Source organism: Mustela erminea, chromosome 12 (assembly GCF_009829155.1).
Source record: "Mustela erminea isolate mMusErm1 chromosome 12, mMusErm1.Pri, whole genome shotgun sequence".
Classification (NCBI taxonomy): Eukaryota; Metazoa; Chordata; class Mammalia; order Carnivora; family Mustelidae; genus Mustela; species Mustela erminea.
Genome location: NC_045625.1, coordinates 66,790,005 through 66,814,071, shown reverse-complemented (window position 1 = coordinate 66,814,071; position 24,067 = coordinate 66,790,005). Strand labels below are relative to the sequence as shown.

The following is a 24,067-nucleotide window of genomic DNA, read 5'->3' as shown; positions in this document are numbered from 1 at the left end:
TCCTTACACTAGTGTCGTTTCTCTGCTATCCTATGCAAAAAACGCCTTGAATTAATATTTATTTTTCTTATCTCTTCTCACTCTCTTATTAGACATTCTTCTGTACAGCTGCACAGAAGCTGGTCTTAACAAGGTCCTTAATAATACCCATCTTGCTAAATCCTTTGTTCTTACCTCTCGCTCTCTAACTACTTGTGTCATTAGACCCAAGTGACCTCTCTTTGAAAGAGTTCCTTTTCCTCATTTTCCTGGTACAGCTGTCTCCTGGTTTTCTTCCTCACTGGTTAGCGCATTTCTTGGGCTTGCTTCTCTACATAGCTGGGACTACTCCTGGGGTCTTCTGTACCTTCTGCTTCAGTGGATGTCCTCTAGTTTTGCACCTTTTAATACCAACTCTGTGCTTATGAAGCCCAAATTTATATCTCTAGTCCTGATTCCTACCCTGGAAGGAACTTTCAGAGTCACAGAAGTGCCTTCCTGAAATCTTCACTTGGATAACTAAAGAAATCATAAACTTAACTAAAATTGTACTCCATTTCTGCCCTATCTCAATAAATTGTACCATTATATACCAGTTCCTCAGACCAGACACCTAAAAATGATCCTTGATTGCACAGCTTGCCTTATACCCCACATTCACTTCATTGGCACATCATGTTGGTGTTGCTTTTTCAATATATCTTGATTTCAACAACTTCTCATCATTTCCAGTTATAATCTCAATCCAGTTGCTTGCATTATTGGATGGTGTCCAGTAGCTGGTCTCCCTTGGTTTGACTTTGACTTTTGTCCTTGTTAAATCTACAGGGTTTTAAGAATGATCTTTTAATGGTAGCATCTGTTTATATAACTTCTCTGCTTCAGTCCTCCAATGACTGAGATTAAGTTCTTGTTACTGAGGTGACTGTGTGTAACACAGATCTGTGATAATCTATCGCATAAATGTATTTCCTTAGATGCCTTATGAAAAGCAACGCATAGATTGGACTTAACTGAAGTGTTTTGTCTTCACAGTGTTGTCTTACTTAATTTTTAAAAAATTAGTAACATTTAAAAATTGGAGGATTTTACGTTAGATTTTTTTTGTACTGAATAACACTAGCCTTGCGTTCATTACTCAACAGGATAAGTAGTGGCTGACTTCCTTTACATGAAGTGTGTGTTTTTCAGCTTGCCATAGTCTGTCTCCTCCACCATTCCCCCAGGTATCTTGTAGTCAACTGATCTACTTAGGAAGATGACGAGGCATGGCTGTGCCATACAGTAGGTCATCATTCACTTGACATATTTTTATTTTTATTTTTTAAATCATTTTACTTTTTATTTTTTAACATGGGGCTTAAATTCAGGAGCTGGAGAGCAAGGGTCAGTCACCCAACATACCAAACCCCGACAAATATTTTTTTAACAGTACTTTGTGCCGAGTATAATTCTAAACCCTGGAGATAAAGCAGTGAATACAACAGAACCTTGATGTCATTGATTTTGCATCCTTGGGAGAGAGGGTCAGTGTGTCAGTAAACACATAATGTCAGGTGTTGTGTGAAGAAGAATGAAGCAGGGAGAGGGCATATAGGTTGGTGAAGGGTGGTGCTGTTTTAGAATGTACAGGGCAAACCTCCATATGAGAAATTGACATCGGAACAGAGGCTAGAATATAGGGAGGAATGAGACTCTGGAAATTTTAGGACGAAACTTTGTGGGGAGGGGTCAGCAAGTACAGAGGTCCTGAGAGGAGAATGTTTTGATGTGTCCGAAGGATGACAAGAATCCTTGCGTAACAGCAGTGCAGTGAATGTGGAGAAGAATGGCAGGTGCAAGGAATTGAGGTTGAAGAGGGAGGCCAGATCTGCATGGTAACGGGTGGTGGGGCTCAGTTCATGTGGGGTTTTGGATTTTCCTGTGAGCAGGGAACTCAAGGTTTTAAGTGGGAAGTGATGTGAAATGAGTTACTTTAAAACAACCTCTTTGGCTTCTGGCAGTGAAAAATTGTAGCAGGGACAAGTGTGGAAGGTGGGGCGACCTGTGTGGAAGCAGCTGTGGAAGTGAAGGGGGGTGGTGACTTCACTGGATAGAGATAACTGTGAAAGGTGGGAGTTATGCTTAGGTGAGACATTGAAGGTCGGACTTAATGGGTTTTCTGATGATTTGGTACAAGGCGGGAGAAAATGAGAGGAGGGTGGGTCACTTGGTTAAGTGTCCAACTCGATTTGGGGTGAGGTCATGATCTCAGGGTTTTAAGATTAAGCCCTGCATCGGGCTTAATCCACACTAGGCATGGAGTCTGCTTGAAATTCTCTTTCCCTTCTCCCCTGCTCGCTTGCTTGCTCTCTTAAAAAAAAAAAAAGAAGAAGAAGAAGAAGAAAGAAAAACTAGAGGAATTGAAGTGTAGGTTTTCAGCCAGAGTTACTGTGGATGAATGGAGGTGCCATTTAGCAACACTGTAAACACCGGGAGAGTTCCTTTTTAGACATGTAAAACCTGAGAATCCTGTTTGGCATCTGAGTAGGGATAGAGTATAAACTCTACCTAGAGATAAGCTTATAGCTCTGTAATACAATCTGAGATTTTTAAAAGACCCAATCCTGTTAGTCCTATACCACTAACAACAGTTCTTTGAACCCAGAGACATTGTTTGTTTTTTTTTTTTTTTCCCTCTGTTCATAACATACAGTTCATGATATGGATTGTGTACTCAGTTATGTTTTTGTTAAGAATCCACAGAAATGTTGCCATAGCTCTGGCTACTGCTGCAAATGCCTATTATTCCAGTATATTAGGCTTCTATGTACATTTTTTAAAAGATTTTATTTGTTTATTTGACAGGTAGAGATCACAAGTGGGCAGAGAGATAGGCAGAGAGAGAGGGGGAAGCAGGCTCCCTGCTGAGCATAGAGCCCGATGCAGAGCTTGATGCCAGGACCCTGAAATCATTACCTGAGGTGAAGGCAGAGGCTTAACCCACTGAGCCCCTTCTGTGCACATTTTTATAAGAATTATAATTCATCAGAAACATTCTTTTAGTAGAGCTGGTAACTTAATTGAATCAGCCAAATGATATTAAATTCAGTTTTTAAAATGAATCTAGTGAACTACTTAATTTGTTAATGACTTTGAGGGTGGGAATCCTTATATATATGAATAATTTTTTCTTTACATTGAGGCTGAAGTGGAAATATGCTTTTGCTATCTCTTTGAGTAATTCTGTTTGAGAAGGCTTCAGTTTTGTGGCCTAACAGTGTATAAACAAGCTTTTGATAATTTTTGAAGTAAAAGTCTTCTATAAATCTTGCAAACTTATCATCATGTGGTAATTACTGGGTATTTACTGTTCACTTGTGAACACTAGAATACTTTGTAAGTGTGAATTACTACTTTCCGATATTAACATTACCTTATTTTGCATATGAACATACTAAATGCAAGTGTATTTAAATAGTCTAAGGGCAAACAATTAAAGGTGGAGGTAGCATTAGAATATGGTGTTTTAAGGATACACAGTAGGGAAAGTATGGCTGTATGATAGCAATATTTAGACAAGCAGGATGACATTTCATTACTGTGTTCAGACTAGCAAAGAGTGATTTTGCAAGAGGAATGTAATGAAAGGTTTTGCTTCTACTCAAGGGCCTAATTATTCCTTTCCCATACAGGAAGATTTTCAATCAATGACTTATGGATTTAAAATGGCTAACAGTGTGACAGACCTTCGAGTTACAGGTAAAACATTTATAAGATGATATACAAGTTTTGTATTTGTATTTGTTTCTTGTTTAAACTCATTGTCTCTCTTTCTAGGCATGCTAAAAGATGTGGAGGATGACATGCAAAGAAGAGTAAAGGTAGATTTCTTTTCTCTTTGCTTTGGTATAGGATTTTCGCATTCCTCTAAATGTCATTAACTTTAGCTAATTACAAACAGCTAGTGTAGGGACGGCCACCAGCTTCCTTTATATATATGCTCTGCCTTTTTTGCAATTAACTTGAAAACAGCTATAGTAGTTATTTCTGGTGAATTAATGTCCCTTTACTGAAAATTTAACCTTGAAGATTTTTCAATATTTTTGCCAGTGTTTTAGAATTATAGTATGCTCCTTTAAGAAAAGCAATAATCTAGAATTTTAAGTTCCTCAAAGGTAAGGATGATCTTCTTCAACAGCTGTTACAAAGTCTGCAACACAGTAGAGGACCTCAGTATCCCAGATCTGGTCAAAGACTTCTATGAATGATGTCCTTCAGCCAGATGGCGCTAACAGTTTGGTTCTCACAGAGATTTTAAAAAGGGGAAAAGTTCTATTTCTGCCCGTTCTTCTGTGCTTGGATAACACAACATGGTTGTCACAGTAGTTTTATATTATTGCCTTAGCTGATATTTATAATTAAGCAGTGAATTAGGCAATAAAATGCACTCAGTGCCCTAGTTTTAGGTGAGGAAAATACAGCTTAAAAGAGTTAAATAAACTGAGTGTACTGAAGGGCATGCCACTAGGAATGGCAGCGCAGGGCTAGAACCCAGGTCTTCTGCTGTATCTTGTTGTTGTAACTGCCCTACTGTTGTCAGAATAGTCAGTCATATTGTTACTCATATAAGAAGTTTTGCATATTAGTACAGAACAATCAGTATTTACAGTGTGACTTTATGATGTGATTTGTATAAAGGTTACTATTTTTTTCTAACAGGGTTAGTTTTGAGAGCTTCGAGACTTTCAATTAATACATTCTTTTTAAAAAAGAAAGCAGTACCATGTGCCATGTACTTATCTTATTACATTGTTTTGCTTTTGCTGTTTTTAATCCCTTATTCTTCTGTTTGATCCTAATAATTTCTATCAAAATGGACTTTTTATATATAGTATTAATAGGAAAATAAATACTAGATACAACTTTCTTCTTCCAAATATTTTTCTTAAAAATGGATTCCTATGTACTCAAAAAATTGATTTAGCACTTTGTATATTTATAAGCTAATATTTCTACAAGTTTGTGTTTATTTTAATTCACGTTTTTTAAAATTTTAGAGTACTCGAAGTCGGCAAGGAGAAGAAAGAGATCCAGAAGTTGAACTAGAAGTAATTGAACTTATTTTCTGGTAGATAATAACAGAGAAGTCTACCTCTTAATGTTGTAGTTTTATGAACTGCGTTATAATTTATGGAAGCCCTTTTTAAGGTATTTCTTTAAAAGTTGGACATTGCAAGGGATTTTATTTCCCTTGTATTTGTTTTGATAGAATAATAATACTTGATTTCAAAGCTCTTCAATATTCCTGTGAGGTAGGAAGAAAAATTATTTTTTACAGATGGTGCATCAAAACATGGCAAAACTCAAGAGCTTGGACAGTATGAAAAGTACTAATCCTTTGTCGAGAGCCTTAATTCTCTGACTCTGCTTAAAGCATCTTTTCATCAATTCTGTTTAAAATGCTAATTAAATTAGTTTTTGAGATGATAGTCTAACTTCTTACTTAAAAGAAAATCCATCCCATTGATATAGGAGCTTTACTTTATATTTCTATTTGGTAGAACAAGCTTTGTTTTATTTTCTGCAGCTCATTTTCAGGCATTTAAAAGACTGTAAGTGAAGGTGTTTGTAGTATAGTAAGTTATTAACATTAAAATATAGGACTTAAAATACTATATTTTAAAATGAAATTCCTTTGACAGACTTTGCATCTTTTAACTTTTAGTCCTTTCTTATTTTTTAGCACCAACAGTGTTTAGCTGTATTCAGCAGAGTGAAATTCACTCGAGTGTTACTGACAGTGCTTATAGCCTTTACTAAGAAAGAGGTAAGAGCATTTAATCTATTGCAGTGGGCTTTTGGTGGGGGGCAGGATATAGTGTGTTATTGAACTAGTTCTGAGACTTTTCCATTGAAATGCCTCTGATCACACATATACAGCATTCAGCATTTGGTATATTTTATGTGTATTATATTAGAGATATTTAGAGTTATTAGAGATATTTACGTATATTAGAAATACTAGATAATTTCTCAAAAAGTCACATGAATTTACATTCTGCTCCATAACATATCTGTGTCTGTTGTTGATATAGAAAAATATTTTATATTACTTACTAGTGGTATAATAATAGAAACTGAATTTGCTTGTATGTAGTCCTGTTTTGTGGATTAAAAAGGAGAAAGCAAAAATGGGAATTTTAGATAGACCTCTTCTTTCATTCAGTTCAATAATTAACTGTTGGATTTGTGTAGAACCAAAAAGTCCTAGATGGTAAATATTTTCTCTTCATGTGTATTTGCATTAATTTAAGTCAATTACAGACTAATTTGTGGATAATTAGAAAGTGGTGAGTAGAAATCCAACCTTTACCATTGACCTAACTTCTAAGTCTCTTTTTTCCTGTTTTTATTTTTATTTTCACATTTATGAATGGCACAGTACAAATGTTGAAATTTTCCAGTTGACTGCAACTCAGCTTTTTTTCTTTTTTCTTTTTTTTAATCTGTAAGATGAACAGAACAAGCTAGAAATGTTTCCTATTATTTTTTAATGGCTCTTACAAGAATATAAATGGATTAAAAAAAATTTTCTATCCTAACAGGATCTGAGCATCTTATATTAAGTGAATAGGTTGTGAAAACCGATGTCATTATGATATTTAATTTCATTATTGTTTATAGGATTTTCCTATTTAATGTATATCTTTCAGTGAAAGAATATGTAAGAATGTTTTTGGTGATTTGTTTGCTAGACCAGTGCTGTTGCAGAAGCTCAAAAATTGATGGTTCAAGCAGCAGATCTTCTTTCTGCCATTCATAATTCATTGCATCATGGCATCCAGGCTCAGAATGATACGACAAAAGGAGGTAATTGTTTTACTCCTACTCTTTTTCCTTACCCATCCAGATTATATAGAGTCTCCTTTGTTCTAAATTCATGTGTCGATCCATCTGTTTGGACCTTGGAATGTTTTACTCCATAAACTTATATAGTGTTTATGCTTTCTTTTAAAGATATTATAGACCAAAAATTGTACTGTAAAACTTGACCATTTCCTGTATGTGTCTTACTGTTTAGGCTCTGAATATTTACTGTCAGGTGATCATTCTGTGATGTCATCAGTACATTCTTTTTTAATCACCTCTCTCCTTTACTCCTTTGAGAGATCATCACCTCAATTACACAGTATTCCCTGAATACTGGGGCTATACCCTCTGTGGTCTCCTTGCACTCATACCTCTTATTACAGAATTTTTTAGTACATCATATTGTAGTTGTTTACCTGTTTGTTTTTCCGTGACAATATTTTAGGCCAGAAACTGCCTTATTTGTGTATCTCTATGGGGCTTAGCATATTGCTGATGGTAGATTTTATTCATGAAATATTTTTTTTTTAAGATTTTATTTATTTGATAGAGAGAGAGAGAGAGAGTGATCACAAGTAGGCATAGAGGCTGGCAGAGAGAGAGGAGGAAGCAGGCTCCCTGCTGAGCAGAGAGCCTGATGTGGGGCTTGATCCCAGGACCCTGAGATCATGACCTGAGCTGAAGGCAGAGGCTTAACCCACTGAACCACCCAGGTGCCCCTCATGAAATATTTCTTAAAACGAAAGGAATAATTTATGTTTGTTGTATAAGTTGTTGAGTTAACATACTATTTTATTTTTCTTTTTAAAGATTTTATTTGAGATAGAGCACAAATTGGGGGAGGGGCAGAGAGAGAGGGAGAAGCAGGCTTTCCACTGACCAGGGCACCTGACGCAGGGCACCTGACGCAGGGCTCTGGGATCATGACCTGAGCCAAAGGCAGACATTTAACCGACTAAGCCACCCAGGCATCCCCTGAGTTAACATTTTAACTCATATGTAACAATTGTGATTCTTAAAACCCATTATAATGAGGTATTTATATTCTCTAAATTGTACACTTTTAATAGATGAATTTTATATTAATTATATCTCAGAGTTGTGATTAAAAGAAGATGGAACAGTGTTTTCAGAATTTGGATCGGGGGATGGTTTGCAATCTTGAATCCTAGTTTCAAACTATCATTTAATTGTGAAGAAAGATAATTGTAGGTAAAGTCTCAAAATTAATCTCCCAAAGCTTGCTTTTTTTTTTTTTTTTTCCCCCAAAGCTTTTGAAGATATTACTGGTATATATGCTCCGTTAAAACAAGGTACTAAGGGGATTCTGGGGGAAGATGGCAGAGTAGGAGGATCCTAGGCTCACCTCATTTCACAGATAACTTTATAACACCCACATCAGTGTAAATAGCCAAGAAAATGACCTGAAGACTGGCAGAACAGACTCTCCACAGCTAAATATAGAGAAGAGACCACATGGAAGAGGGTAGGAAGGTCAGAGACATGGTCAGAAGCTAAACAGACTCTTGGAGCTATCTGCAGGGTTGAGGAACACCAAGGATACAGAGAGGGGAGAGAAGCAGACCCCACATGGAGGCTTGAGGGACCTAGGCAAGAAAGATGAATCCCCATAACATTTGGCTTTAAAAACCAGAGGGGTTTAGCTTATTGCATTCTTCAAATCAGTGGGTCTTAACACCCAGAACTTCAAAAGTCATTAGGTTTAGCGCTGAGCTAGAGGGCAATAGGAAACTGAGTCCCTGTCCTTCAAGAGGCAATATAACAGCCCTGCTCGGATATAGCATAGAAGCAGCAGTTGTAAAATTTATTTGCTGGGGGCGGGGGAATGATTTCTAATCTTGAATTAGAAGCAGAACAGAATTTATTTGCTGGACTCAGAAGTGTGCTGCAAGGGCAGGGATCTGTAGGAGACTTTTCTAAAAACAAAAGAGCTACTAGGTGCCATTTTCCCGGCCTACCCAGCTGGAAACAGACACCTGTGAGAACCAGTGCTGCACACCTCTTCATCTAGCTTACTAACAGCATATCCCAACCCCATGCTCTTCAGACCTGCCCCCTCCAACACAATCACTGCAGGAGTTTTCCCAAAGCCTCTCTATTACCATACCACAGCAGAGTGTCACAAACCATGCTAACTCTGTGTGCCCCTCCTTGTATTCACTTGCAGACCCACCCCTGCTAACACATCCTCAACTGGAATCCATCCAAAGTGGCACTGCAAGCATGGCAGTGTGCAGTCATCCCCCACAAGGATCAGGGCCCCTCAAAGTGACTCTTATCCTGGGAAGAGGGCAAGAAACCACACACCCTGATCCAACTGCAGCCCCATAATGGGTTGGGGGCACACATAGGGTCTGATTACAGGTGCTGCCCACCAAAAAAAATGCTCAAGGGATGACACAGGGAAAGTAGCCTGTAGTATTGTGTGACCATGGCTCTGGCAAATGCCTAGTCTGACCCAGCTCAAGCCCAAGGCGGCACCAGACTGTCCCACAAATAACAAAGGACCAAACTTTGTCCACAGAAGGCAAAGAGAGCCATTGCAGATGACTGCACTAAAGACAAACATGGCTCAATCACAACAGGTAGGGTGCACATAACACACATAGGAGATACCCTAAAGCACCAGGTTCTGGTGAATGGGAAACATTGTACTATAGGTCACCACAGAGCCTCTTCTTAATGAGGCCACTACTTTTTTAAAGATTTATTATTTATTTTGGGGGATGGACTGGGGAGAGAGAGCCTTTACAGACTCTGCACTGAGGTGGAGCCCTCTTAGGGCTCATTCTCACGTCTCTGAGATTACAGCTTGAGATGAAACCGAGAGTTGGATACCCAACTGACTGTGCCCCTCAGGCATCTCTTATAAGGCACAGAAGCTGTAAAATCAGTATATCTTTAGATATTAGTCAAGGATTTCAACAAATAAAAGGATGTAAAGTAGGACACTACATACCTAAAATGGGGAGAGGAGTTAAAAGTTTAGTGCTTTTAGAATGGCTTCAAACTTAAGCAACCATCAAATTAACATGGACTGCTACATATAGAAGTTGTTATATGTAAACCTAATGGTAGCCACAAATCAAAAACCAGTAATAGATATGCAAAAAATAAAGAGAAAGGAATCCAAATATATCAAACTGTTCTAAGAAATAATAGAGGAAAGAAAGCTTCACCAAAGAAAGCCAACAAACCGTCAGAGATGAAAGCCAGATAATAGAATTACAAAACGAACCATAAAGCAAGTAACAAAATGGGAGTAAGTACATACCTATCAATAATTACTTTGAATGTAAGTTGACTAAATGGACTGATCAGAAGACATAGGATGGTGGAATGGATTAAAAAAAAAAAAAACAAGATCCAGCTATATGCTGTCTACAAGAGACTCGTTTCAGACCTAAAGGGGCCGAACACATGAAGACTGAAAGTGAAGAGATAGAAAAATACTTACCATGCAAATGGAAGTGAAAAGAAAGCCAGTGTATAGCGGTACTTAAATGAAACAAAAGCAACTTTTTAAAAAAAATGTTGCAACAAGAGCCAAAGAGGGATACTACATAATCATGTAAGGAACAATCCTACAAGAAGAGACAACGATTGTAAATATTTATGCACCCAGTGAGAGCACCCGAAAACATAAAGCAGCTATTAACAAACACACAGGAAGCGATCGATAGTACTGTAATAATAGGGGACTTTAATACCTCACCTATATCAATGATAGATCATCCAAACAGAAAATCAACAAGAAAACAGTAGTTTTGAATGACACTTTGGATCACATGGATCTAACAGATATATTTGGAACATTCCTAAATAAGCAGAATGTACATCCTTTCCCCCCCTTTTTTTTCTTTTTTAAAAGATTTTATTTATTTGATAGAGAGAGAGAATGAGTAAGCAGGGAGGAGAGGGATGGGGAGAGGGAGAAGCAGGCTACTGGATGAGCAGGGAATCTGACATGGGACTGGATCCCAGGACCCTGAGATCATGACCTGAGCCAAAGGTAGATGCTTAGCGTACTGAGCCACTGAGGCGCCCCCGAATGCACATTCTCTTTAAGTGCACATGGAACATTCTCCAGAATAGATCACGTTAGGCCATGAAAAAAATTCAACAAATTCAGAAAGATCAAAGTCACATACCATGCATCTTTTCCAACCACAATGCTATGAAGCTAGAAATCAACCACAAGAAAAAAAAAATCTGGAAAGAACACAAATACAAAAAGTTAAATAACAGCCTACTAAACAATGACTAGATCAACCAAGAAATCAAAGAGAAATTAAAAAACACATGTAGAAAAGTGAAAGTGAAAAAAAATAGTCCAGAATCTTTTGGATGCTACAGAAGTGGTTTTTTAAGAGAGAAGTTTATAGCAATATAGCACTACCTCAAGAAGCAAGAAAAATCTCAATCCAACCTTACCCCTACAGGAGTTGGAACAAACAAAACCCCAAAATAGTAGAAGAAAGGAAATAATAAAGATTAAAACAGAAATACATGAAATAGAAACTTTAAAAAAATGATAGATTAAAGAATGCAGGAGCTGGATCTTAGAAAAGGTCAACAAAATTGATATACCATTAGCCAGACTCATCAAAAAAGAGAAGGGACTCTAGAAATCAGAAATGAAAGAGGAGAAATAACATCACAGAAATAGAAAGGATTATAAGAGAATTATATAAAATTATATGCCAAAATATTGGGACAGTCTAGAAGAACTGGATACATTCTAGAAACATACAAGCTACCAAAACTGAAGCAGGAAGAAATAGAATATTTGAACAGATCAGTTACCAGCAGTGAAACTGAATCAGTAATCAAAAAGTTCCCAACAGGGGCGCCTGGGTGGCTCAGTGGGTTAAAGCCTCTGCCTTCGGCTCAGGTCATGATCCCAGGGCCCTGGGATCTAGCCCCGCATCGGGCTTTCTGCTCAGCAGGGAGCCTGCTTCCTCCTCTCTCTGTCTGCCTCTCTGCCTACTTGTGATCTCTGTCTGTCAAATAAATAAATAAAATCTTTAAAAAAAAAAAAAAATTCCTTGGGGCGCCTGGGTGGCTCAGTGGATTAAGCCGCTGCCTTCGGCTCAGGTCATGATCTCAGTGTCCTGGGATCGAGCCCCGCATCGGGCTCTTTGCTCAGCGGGAGCCTGCTTCTCTCTCTCTCTCTGCCTGACTCTCCGCCTACTTGTGATTTCTCTCTCTGTCAAATAAATAAATAAAATCTTAAAAAAAAAAAAAAAAAAAAAAATTCCCAACAAAGAAAAGTCCAGGACCAGACGGCTTCACTGGTGAATTCTATCAAATATTTAAATAAGAGTTAATACCTGTCTTTTCAAATTATTCTAAAAAACAAAAGAGGAAGGAAAACTTCTGAACTCATTCTATGAGGTCAGCATTACCCTGATACCAAAACCAGATAAACATACTACAAAAAAAGAGAATTATAGGCCAACATCCCTGATGCAGCATAGATGGAGAAATCCTCAACAAAGTATTAGCAAACTGCATTCAACAATACATCCAAAAAAAAGAAAAAATTCACCATGATTGAATGGAATTTATTCCTGTGCTGAAAGAATGATTCAGGATTCCCAAATCAGTCAGTCTGCTGTATTATATCAATAAGAGAATGGAAAAAAACTATAGGATCATTTTAGTAGATGCAGAAAAAGCATTTGACAAAGTACAACATCCATTTCATTATAGAAACCCTCAAAAAAGTAGGTATAAAGGGAACATATCTCAATATAATGAAGGCCAGGTCTGAAAAATGCGCAGCCAACATACTCAATGGTGAAAAATTAAGAGTTTTCCCTTAAGATCAAGAGCAAAACAATGATGTCCACTCTCATCACTTTTATTCAACATAGTACTTGAAGTCATAGGCACAAGCAATCAGACAGGGAAAAAAAAGATTTATTTCTTCCTTGATAAGGAAAGTATCCTTATCCTTCCTTATCAAGGAAGAAATAAATCTTTCACTACTTGTAGATGACATGATAGTATATGTAGAAAACCCTGAAGACTCCATCAAAAAACTGCTAGAACTGATATATGAATCCAGTAAGGTGAAGGGTACAAAATCAATATACAGAAATCTGTTGCATTTCCATACACTAATAATGAATAGCAGTAAAAGAAATTAAAACTATTCCATTTACAGTTGCACCAAAAATAATACCTAGGGATAAACTTAACCAAGGAGGGGACAGACATATATCCTGAAAACTATATAAAACATTGATAAAAGAAATTGAAGATGACACAAAGTGAAAAGATATTCCATGCTCAAGGGTTAGGAGAACAAATATTAAAATGGAGCCATAATACCCATATCAGTCTGTTGATTTAACACAATCCCTATCAAAATACTAACAGCATTTTTCACAGAGCAAGAAAAGAAATCATAAAATTAATTAATTCGGTATTAACTCTTCTTTAAAAATCCTAAAATTTGGTTGGAACCACAGAAGTCCCTGAATAACCAAAGCAGTCTTAAAAAAGAAAAAAATTGGAGGTATCAAAATGCTAGATTTCAAGGTATCCTACAAAGCTATAGCGATCAAAGCAGTATGATACTGACACAAAAATAGACACATAGATTAGTGGGACAAAATGGAGAGCCCAGAAATAAACTCACAATTATGTGGCACATTAATCCTTGAGCAAGGAAGCAATAATAGGCAGTGGGAAAAGTCTCTTCAATAGATGGTGTTGGGAAAAGTGGATAGTTACATATAAAAGAATGATTCTAGACCACTTTGTCACATCATAAACAAAAATAAATTCAGAATGGATTAATGAATTAGCTATGAGACCTGAAACCATAAAAATCCTAGAAGAGAATTCAGGTAGTAATCTCTTTGACATCAACTGTAGCAACATTTTTGTGATTAGGTCCCCTGAGGCAAGGGAAACAAAAGCAAAAATAAACTATTGAAGACTATATCAAAATTAAAAGTTTCTGCACAGGAAGGGAAACAATTATCAAAATAAAAAAGACAACTTAATGGGAGAAGGTATTTGCAAATGATGTATCTGATAAGGAGTTAGTATCCAAAATATATGAAGAACATACCTAGTTCATCTAAAATAATAATCCAATTAAAAATGGGCAGGAAACACGAACAGACATTTCTCCAAAGAAGACATCCGTATGGCCAGCACACACTTGGAAAGATGCTCAGTGTCACTCATCATCAGGGAAATGCAAATCAAAACCCCAGTGAGATGTCACTTCACACCTGTCAAAAACACATGAGACAGCAAGTGTTGGTGAGGATGTGGAGAAAAAGGAACTCTTACGTGCTACTTGTTGGAATGCAGACTGCTACAGGCACTGTGGAAAGCAGTGTGGCAGTTCTTCAAAAAAATTAAAGAATAAGAGTTATCTTATGACGTAGTAATTCCACTACTGGGTATTTATCTAAAGAAGAGGAACACGCACAAGACAGCAAGTGTTGGTGAGGATGTGGAGAAAAAGGAACTCTTACGTGCTACTTGTTGGAATGCAGACTGCTACAGGCACTGTGGAAAGCAGTGTGGCAGTTCTTCAAAAAAATTAAAGAATAAGAGTTATCTTATGACGTAGTAATTCCACTACTGGGTATTTATCTAAAGAAGAGGAACACTAATTCAAAAAGATATGCACCCCTGTGTTTATTGCGACATTATTTACAGGAGCCAAAGTAGGGAAGCAGCCCGTGCCTATTGATTGATGGAGTGGCTAAAGAAGATGCAGTTTTATACACACACACACAGATACACACTGGAATGTTACTTAGCAATAGAAAGGAATGGGCCCTTGCTATTTGCAGTGACATGGATGGATCAAGGGTATAATGCTAAGTGAAGTCAGTTGGTTGGGATAGACAAATACCATATGATTTCACTCAAATGTGGAATTGCTTTTTAAAGATTTTATTTATTAGGGAGAGCGAGAGAGTGAGTAACAGGAAGAGCAGAGAGAGAGGGACAAGCAGACTCTGCTAAGCAGAGATGACATAGGACTTGATCTCACCACTCTGAGATCATGACCTAAGTTGAAATCAGGAGTTGGACACTTAACCAACTGAACCACGCAGATACCCCTCTAATGTGGAGTTTAAAAAGAAATAAAGGAAAAAAGAGACAAACGAAAATCAGACTTTTAAGTATAGAGAACAAACCTGTGGTTACCAGGTTACCACCTGTGGTGGGGGGAAATGGGTGAAATAGAGGAAGGGGTTTAAGAATACATTTGTCATTAGCACTGAGTAATGTATCAAATTGTTGAATCCCTATTGTACATCTGAAACTAATACAGCACTGCATGTTAATTTTACTGGAATAAAAAAAAAAAAAGCTTAATCAAGAAAAAGGAAAGCAAGGAATTTGGGGAATATGGGAATCCGGCATGAAAGAATAATGAAGAAAATTCCCAAGGTAATTATGCACTGAGGTTACCAGGTAGTAACTCAGCACTGTACTTTGAAGGGCAAGCCCAGCTTGGAGAAGGTCACAGGCTTTAGGGAAAAGTCTTGAAGTAGATATAAGATCTATTGTCACCAATAAAATTAATACGGATTAATACAGTAGCTATTGTGTTTTATGTAGTAAGAGGTTTAGAGGATTGGCAATGGATTTGGGGTTGAATTGTAAGACAGTGATTAATTTCAGAATAAATCAAGAAATTATTTCCATGTTTGCAAACTTTTCCATGGTCCAGATATGAATATCATTTATGTAATGGTGCACATGCCTGAATATTGATCATAATAAAATTGTGATTTAGCTGTATTAGAGACTAGGGGACAGAAGTGTATATATGCATATGATTTATACATACTTACAGTATACATACATATCTCTGGCGTCTTGAAGACGTAAATCAGATTTACTCTTAAAGGAGTAAATCAGAGATAATGTGTAAAACTGAAAAAGTATGAAGTAGCACTGTAAGCTTGTTATTTGTTGACAGGGTGGCAAATTCCAAAAGAAATAGTTAAGAGGAAATGGAAGACGTACCTCATTTGGTAACATGGTAGCTTTAACCTCCTGAGGACTGAGCTTGCTGCTGAAACAGAAATTTTGCTTCTTCAATCCGGTTGATTTTCTTTGTCAGTGGGCAGTATACAAGAGAAGTAGGAGCTGACTTTATTTTAAAATCACAACCCATTAGAGAGGCCTATCCTGTGAGGTACTTGTGCCAGAAACTTGAGTTGTTTACTCTTTTTTAAATTGAGATGCAGTTGTTATATAACATTAGTTCTAGTGGTATATCATCATGATTCCAAAATTTATATTACTCTTTTATTTAAAGGTCTTTTTTTCCCCCCTTAAATCCATGTGTGAGGGGTTTTTTTTTTTTCCTTAAAAAAATCCAGAAGGTTTGTGGTCTTCTTTAGGTAGTAAAGATGTCTTTAGATGGTAAAGATGTCTTCGCTGCTTTTCCTCTATATAACCAACTGAAAACTATAAAGAACATGAGAAACAGAATCCTCCCAACTTTTAAAAAGAAATAGAAAACCCTATATACAAACGAAAGTAGAATGGCCAAAAAACAGAAGAGCTGCTAAACACAGTAGGAGTTTCCCAGATGACGGAGACATTAAGAATGGATTCTAAGATTTCTTGGCATAAACATAAATGGACCAGCAAAGCACGTTTTTCAAAGTAGTTGGTGTAATCTGAAGGACAAAACCAAGGATTCTTTTGGAATAATAAGTAAAAGTGGGGTATTCAAGTTGTGTCTGTCAAATAAATAAATAAAATCTTTAAAAAAAAATTAAGTAAAGTGGAAGTGAATAAGAATATTTGAAGTATTAGAAAATAGTAGCCAGAGAGGACTCAGCATACTTCTTACCCTGAGCCTAAGCAATATCAGGAGGGCAACCATCTGGGAGCAACTTGGTACTATGTATCAAAAGCCCAAATAGGAGGGGCGCCTGGGTGGCTCAGTGGGTTAAAGCCTCTGCCTTTGGCTCAGGTCATGGTCCCAGGATCCTGGGATCGAGCCCTACATCAGGCTTTCTGCTCAGCAGGGAGCCTGCTTCCCCTCCTCTCTGTCTGCCTCTCTGCCTACTTGTGATCTCTGTCAAATAAATAAATAAAATATTTTAAAAAAAAAAAAAAAGCCCAAATAGGATGAGGAGAGTGTGTCTGTGGGAAAGCAGCCTAGGGCAGGGTTTTATAGCCTAAAGGCATGTGGGAGCCCAGACAGGGCAAGGAGGGCATGTGAGTGTCACCTGGCCTGGGTGCTAGAACCTGAGGCAGGTAGAGGTACATCCCTGTAGTGGTAGCTGTGTGCCTAGCTGTTGGAGACTGTGCAGGGGGAGAAGGGCATCTTGTGTGGAGGTGGCTTGCTCTGGGGTTTCAGAGCCTATGCATATTGAAGAAGCTGTTTCTGTGGAAAGGTGCCCAAGGGCAGGATGTCAGATTAGAAGTGGGGTGTAGTGAGCCATCTGCCTAGGAGGATAGCCCAGCATTGAATATCAGCCTAAGCAGCAAGATGAGGGTGTCAGAATGGAAAGATGGCTCTGTGAAGTGTTGCAGCTGAAGCCGGTCGAGGAAGGTTATCTGTACATGAAGGTGGCCTGGCATGGAGTTTCAAAGCTCAAAAGAGATAAGGAGGCATCTCTGGAGGAGGGGCCTGGCATAATGTATAGGAGCCCAAACAGGGTAGGCATTGTGCTGGCTTGGCATATCAGAGCCTAAATAATACAAGAGCCCATGTATGAGAGGAGGTGGATGTCACTGTAAGGAGGTAGTAGTGGGCTGAGTGATAGCCGGAAGCATCAGAGTCCTAATTCTCAGAACCTTATATGTGAGCAGGTAGGGATCTGTTGATGAGATAATCTTGGGTTATCTGGTTGGGCCCTAAGTGCTATTAAGTGTCCTTCTTAAAAGAGAGGTGGAGGGAGATGGAGTGATACACACAAGGGGAGAAGACGATGTGAAGACCAAGGTAGAGATTGGCATGAGCAGGCCAAGGAATTCTAGTGGCCACAGAAACTGGAAGAAGCAATGAGCAGACTTTCCCTTAGAGCCTTTGGATGGAGTGCTGCCCTGCTAACACCTTGATTTTAGCCCATGAAAGTGATACTGAACTTACGACTTTCAAAACTGTGAGATAATAAATGTTGTGTGATAATTTGTTACAACAGCTTTAGAAACTAACACAAAGATTGATTACATAGAATGGAATTGATCATATTTAAAAATGTGTTGAGAATTGTGCTCTGCCCCATTTCTCAGAGTTAGGGACTTATGCTAATTTCTAGAAAGGTAGAAAACTATCTTGAGCTCTGTAGTATTGACTTGACATTAAAGGTGTGGGAATAAATTCATAATTTTTAATATATATAGATTGATACAGAAGTGTAGATCTAAGTGTGGATATCCATGAATATGTGTGTGTGTGTGTAGGGAAACACACGTACATATATATCCTTATACATACATACATTTTCTGGCTCTATCATCTAGAGAACATGGGAGCAGTGACCCTAATAGCAGTGAAAATACCCAACACCCAGATCTTGCTTCCTAAGACCATTGTCCACTAAAATGAACTGGGGGGTGGGAGTTGACCAAGATGATGATGTAGGAGGGCTCCTTTCCCATGGACACACTACTAAATAAATGTGCAGCTAACACATGGAACATCTCTCTGAACAAGATCTGAAAACAGCTGAGCAAGTACTACACATCAGACAGATGAAAAAATACATTAAAATGGGTAGGAAAGGGGATACCTCGGTGGCTCAGTCAGTTGAGTGCTGACTCTTGGTCTTGGCATGGGTCATGATCTCATGGGTGGTGAGATCAGGCTCTGTGTGGTGCTCTGTGCTTGGTGGGGAGTCTGCTTGAAGATTCCCTCCTTCTGTCCCTCTCCCCTGAGCACATACATGTGCACTCTTTCTCTCTCAAGTAAGTAAATAAATCTGGGAAGGGAAAAAAAAGGTAGTAAATACTGAGACACAGCCTCACCATAAATCCCATTCCTAAAACACCATAATATAGTTGGGAGAGCATCCCCAACTCTCAGCCTCTACCTGAGGAATAAAAGATTTGGCCCTCACATCTAGCACCCCAATTTCTAAGACTTCCTCTGTAGGTACAACCACCTAAAATACCTAGCTTTGAAAGCTAGCAGGTCTTATGTCCATGAGACGCACAAGGCTATAGTGAACAGAGAAGCAGTTCTTGATAGGTGTGTGAAATTTATTTGTACTCTTTTAAAAGTTGGCACCTAAAAAAACTTCTAAAACTGTCTCAAATGGAAAAATAATGGCTAGTGGAAGTGTGATCCACAAAGTTCATCTTCTTCATGATACCACTGTCAAGACTGGGAAAGGTGACATTTTATCTAATGCTCTGAAACCAAATAGTCAAGGAAAATGAAGAAAGTAGAGGAATATGTTCTAAACAAAAGACCAAGATAAATATCCAGAAACAGATTTTAAACAGAAATTAGTGATTTGCCTAATTGAGAGTTCAAAATAACAGTCATAAAGATTCTCACCAAAGTTGGGAAGCAATGCATGACTAAAATAAGAATTACAGCAAGGACAAAGAAAATATATAAAGTACCAAAGAGCAATCACAGATCTGAAGAATACAATTACTGAAATGAAAAACTGAGTAGAGGCATTCCAAACAAACTAAATTAAGTGGAAGAAAAGATCAGCAAACTTGGTAGGTCAGTGGAATTCATCCAGAGAGCAGAAAGAAAAAATTCAAGAAGTAAAGATAGCTTATAGGATTATGGGACACCATAATAAAAGCAGACCAGTTTATACATTATAGGGATTCCAGAAGGAGAAGAGAGCAGAAAGCTTATTCACAGAAATAGCAGCTGAAAACTCCTAAACCTGGGAAAGTAACTTCCAGATCCAGGAAGTCTAGGTAGTACTAAGAAGAAATCCAAGGAGACCCATACCAAGACACATAATGGTTAAATTGTCAAAAGTTAAATATGAGTAACAAATCTTGAAAGCAACAACAAAAAAAGCAACTAGTTATGTTAAAGGGAACCCCCATAAGACTGTCAGTAGATTGTTGAGCAGAAATCTTCCTTACCAAAAGAGATAAAGATTGTATATTTAGAGTGATGAGCAAAAAACCTTCTGACCGAGTGTACTTCACCCATCAAAGCTATCATGCAGAATTGAATGAGAGAGTTTTCCAGATAAGCAAAACCTGGGGGAGTTCATCATCCCCAGACCCACCCTTAAAAGAAATGTTAAAAGGAGTTCTTGAAGATGAAATAAAAGGTTACTAATTAGTATCAGGAAAATGTATGAAAGTTTAATACTGGTAAAAGTAAATACAGTTACATTCAGGATACTCTAATGTTGTAGTGGTGGTGAGTAAATCACTTACAACTCTCGTATGAAGGTTAAAAGACAAATGTATTGGGTGCTTGGGTGGCTCAGTTGGTTAAGCAACTGCCTTCAGCTCAGGTCATGATCCTGGAGTCCCGGGATCGAGTCCCGCATCAGGCTCCCAGCTCCACGGGGAGTCTGCTTCTCCCTCTGACCTTCTTCTCGCTCATATTCTCCCTCACTGTCTCTCTCTCAAATAAAAAAAAAAAAAAAAAGACAAATGTATTAAAAAATATCTGTAACTACAGCAATTTAATGGATACACAATGTTAAAAGATGCAGATTGTGATAACTAGAGCAAAATAAGGGGAGAGGAAGCTTTTGTATGTGTTTGATGTTATTACCTGCTTAAAATAGACTTATAAATGTGTTCTCGTGCAAGCCTTAGGATAACCACAAAACAAAAACCTGTAGTAGAAATGCAAAATGTAAAGAGAAAGGAATTCAAAGTATACTGCTACAGAAAATCGCCAAATACCAATGAAGGAGAGCAAGAGAAGGAAAAAAGGAACACAGAATTAGAAAACAACCAGAACACAGTTAACAAAATAACAAATGGGAAGGGGTGCCTGGATGGCTTAGTCCATTATGATTTTGGCTCAGTTCATAATCTCAGGGTCATGAGCTCAAGCCCTGCATGGGGCTCAAGAAACTCTCCCTCTCCCATTGCCCCTCCCTCTTCTCTTAAAAAAACAAAAAAAGACAAAGAAAAACCAAAATAAATGGTAAACCCATACCTATCAGTTATTCTTTAAATGCAAGTGGATTAAAATCTCCAATAAAAAATGGATTACAATCCATTAAAGATTTGTCCATTTTATTTATCTTTTCTAAAACCAATTCTTAATTTCATTCATCTTTCCTATATGGGTGGGAGCAGAGTCTCCATTTCTGCTCTGATCTTTATTTCCTTCCTTCTGCTGATTTTGGACTTAGTTTGTTCTCTAATTCCTTGAGGTGTAAAGTTAGGTTCTGTATCTGAGATCTTTTTAATTTCTTAATATATGCATCTCAGAAATGCTTTAGCAGTATCCTGTAGGTTTTGGTATGTTGAGTTTCCATTGTCATTTGTTTCCAGGTATTTTTTGATTTCCCTTTGATTTCTTTGACTCATTGGTGGTTTAGTTTCCACATATTTGTAAATTTTCCAGCCTTCCTCCTGTTGATTTTTACTTCATACTGTTGTGGTCAGAAAAGTTACTTGGCATGATTTTGTTTTTTCTAATTTGCTAAATGATTTGTTTTGTGACCTATTATTTGATCTGTCATGGAGAATGTTCCATGTTCACTTAAGAAGAATGTGTATTCTGCTACTGTTGGTTGGAATGTTCTATATATTTCTTGTTAAGGTCTATTTGGACTGAAGTACAGCTCAAGTACTCAGTTTCTTTATTGATTTTTCTTCTTTTTTTTTTTTTGGTCTGGATGACCAAAGGTGGATATTGAAGTCCCCTGCTCTTAATCTGTTGTCTGTTTTTCTGTTCAGATCTGTTAATATTTGTTTTATATATTTAGGTGCTCTTCTGTTAGGTGCATAATTGTAATTATTTTCTTGATGAATTAATCCCGTTATTATATATTGACAATCTTTGTTTTTTATTATAGTCTTTCGCTTAAAGTCTATTTTATGTTAAAATAAGTATAGCTAACCCTGCTTTCTCTTGGTTTCCATTAAACCTTTCTTCAGCATTGCTTACAATAGTCAGTGTATAGGAACAATCTAAGTGTCTGTTCATAGATGAATAGGTATAGAAAATATGGTGTACATATTTATACACACACACAGTAGAATTCAGCCCAAAAAAGGGGGAGATATTATAATTTGTTCAAAGTGAATAAATCTGGAGGGCATTATACAAAGTCAAATAAGCCAAAGACAAGTGCTGTGTGGTATAACTTATATGTGCAATCCAAGCAAAAACAAACTTGAATTCATAGGAACAGTAAAAAGATGGTTGTGGGAGGCCTGGGGAAATATGAAGAGGTTGGTAAAAGGGTCTAAACTTTCATTTGTAAGGTTTGAACCTTACAGTGTATGAACAGGGTGACTATAGGTTATATATAACAGTGCATTGTGGCTCAGGTGGTTAATGTCTGCCTTCAACTTGCATCATGATCTCAGGGTCCTGTGATCCAGCCCCACACTGGGCTCTCTGCTCAATGGGGAGGCTTCTTCCTTTCCCTCTTTCCTCCTTGTGCTTGTGCTCTCTCTCAAATAAATAAAATCTTTTAAAACAAAAAGAAAAAAAAACCCAAATCCAACTGCATTGTGTATTTGAAATTTGCTAAGAAAATAGAACTTAAATGTTCTCATCAGAGGAAATGAATAGTAAATATGTGGGGTGATAAGTGTATTAATTAACTTGATAGGGGGTGTATCCTTTCACAGCTTATACATAAATCAAACTGTCACATTGTATTATCTCAGTAAAGCAGGAAACAAAACAAAATAATAAAAGAAATTAGCATATCTTGGAGGATTGGTGGTTCCACGGTTAGGGTAGGGAAAGAAGATGATGAGCCTGGAGTATTTTACATGCTAAAAGTGCATAAAGTGTTGAAAGAGTGATAGGGACATGTCAGTTAAGTTGAAGGGCAGTACACAAAATTACTACCATCTTATCGTCCCTGATCTTATCCAATAGCCACTGCCTGGCCTCAGTTCCAGGCTGTGAGGGCTTGTGTGTGTGCCCCTCAGCTACTGCAAGCCCTAGAACCTACAGAAGGCCACTTCTCAACTTACAGAACTTTTCCTGAGTTTAGAAGAATTGTAATTGCTTCTTTCCTACTTTGTATTTTGGCTTAAATTTTATCTTTGAGTTTGAATATTTGGCCTTAGGAAAGAGGCACAGGAGGGCCAGGTTCCTGGTCTTTCCAGCTTGGAAGGAGACTAAAAATCAAAATTAAATGCATCTTTTGGTTCTGACATAGATGTGAAGAACATTTTGGAACAGTTTGCGAAACTTGAATGAATTCTAAGGATTACATGATGATAACTGGTCCATGCTATTTTACTAATTCTGGTTAGTGTATTGTGAATATATAAGAGTATATATTTGTAAGAATAACGCAGCATATTCGAGGGTTATTCAGTATTGACTGTACTCGCAACTTTGAGAATGTTTCAAAGAAAACACTCAGAGCCTGGGTGGCTCAGTGGGTTAAAGCCTCTGCCTTTGGCGTAGTTCATGACCTCAGGGTCCTGGGACTGAGCCTGGCATCAGGCCCTCTGCTCGGCAGGAAGCCTGCTTCCCCTTCTCTTTCTCTGCCTGTTTCTCTGCCTACTTGTGATTTCTCTCTGTCAAATAAGTAAATAAAATCTTTTAAAAAAAAAAAAACAGTTGAAAAAAGATCAGCATGTATAATATTTTGGTGTTTTTGTTAAAGAAAGGAATATATGTGAATGGACAGATAATGGTATATCCATATAATGAAATACTTCTTAATAATAGGAATGAAGTACTGATATACTCAACATAGTGGATAAATCTTGGAAACATGCTAAAAGAAGCCAGATATAAAAGTGCTCAAATCACATGATTCTCTTTGTACAAAAGTAGGAAAGACTAGTTAACCATAGAGTTGAGGGTCCATTTCTGGGCTCTCTATTCTGTTCCATTGATCTGTGTATCTATTTTTGTGCCAGTACCATACAGTCTTGATAATTACAGCTTTGAATAGAGCTTGAAGTCTGGAATTGTGATGCTGCCAACTTTGGTTTTCTTTTTCACTATTCCTCTGGCTATTCAGGGTCTTTTCTGGTTCCATATAAATTTTAGGATTAGTTGTTCCATTTCTTTGGAAAAAATTGATGGTATTTTGATGGGGATTGCATTAAA

General features: G+C 37.5%; 1 protein-coding gene across 5 annotated transcripts in view; it reads left to right on the top strand.

The window, feature by feature from the left end:
* Positions 1–24,067, top strand: part of NAA35 (N-alpha-acetyltransferase 35, NatC auxiliary subunit) — a 101,129-nt gene that overhangs the window by 31,850 nt on the left and 45,212 nt on the right. For 4 of the 5 annotated variants that reach the window (XM_032308643.1, XM_032308641.1, XM_032308644.1 and 1 more), the window contains exons 7-11: positions 3,654–3,720; positions 3,799–3,842; positions 5,019–5,069; positions 5,705–5,788; positions 6,717–6,831. In XM_032308643.1, coding sequence (XP_032164534.1) covers positions 3,654–3,720; positions 3,799–3,842; positions 5,019–5,069; positions 5,705–5,788; positions 6,717–6,831 — 361 coding nt within the window. The remainder of the gene's footprint in view (positions 1–3,653; positions 3,721–3,798; positions 3,843–5,018; positions 5,070–5,704; positions 5,789–6,716; positions 6,832–24,067) is intronic. The other variant, XM_032308642.1, reaches the window with a different exon arrangement.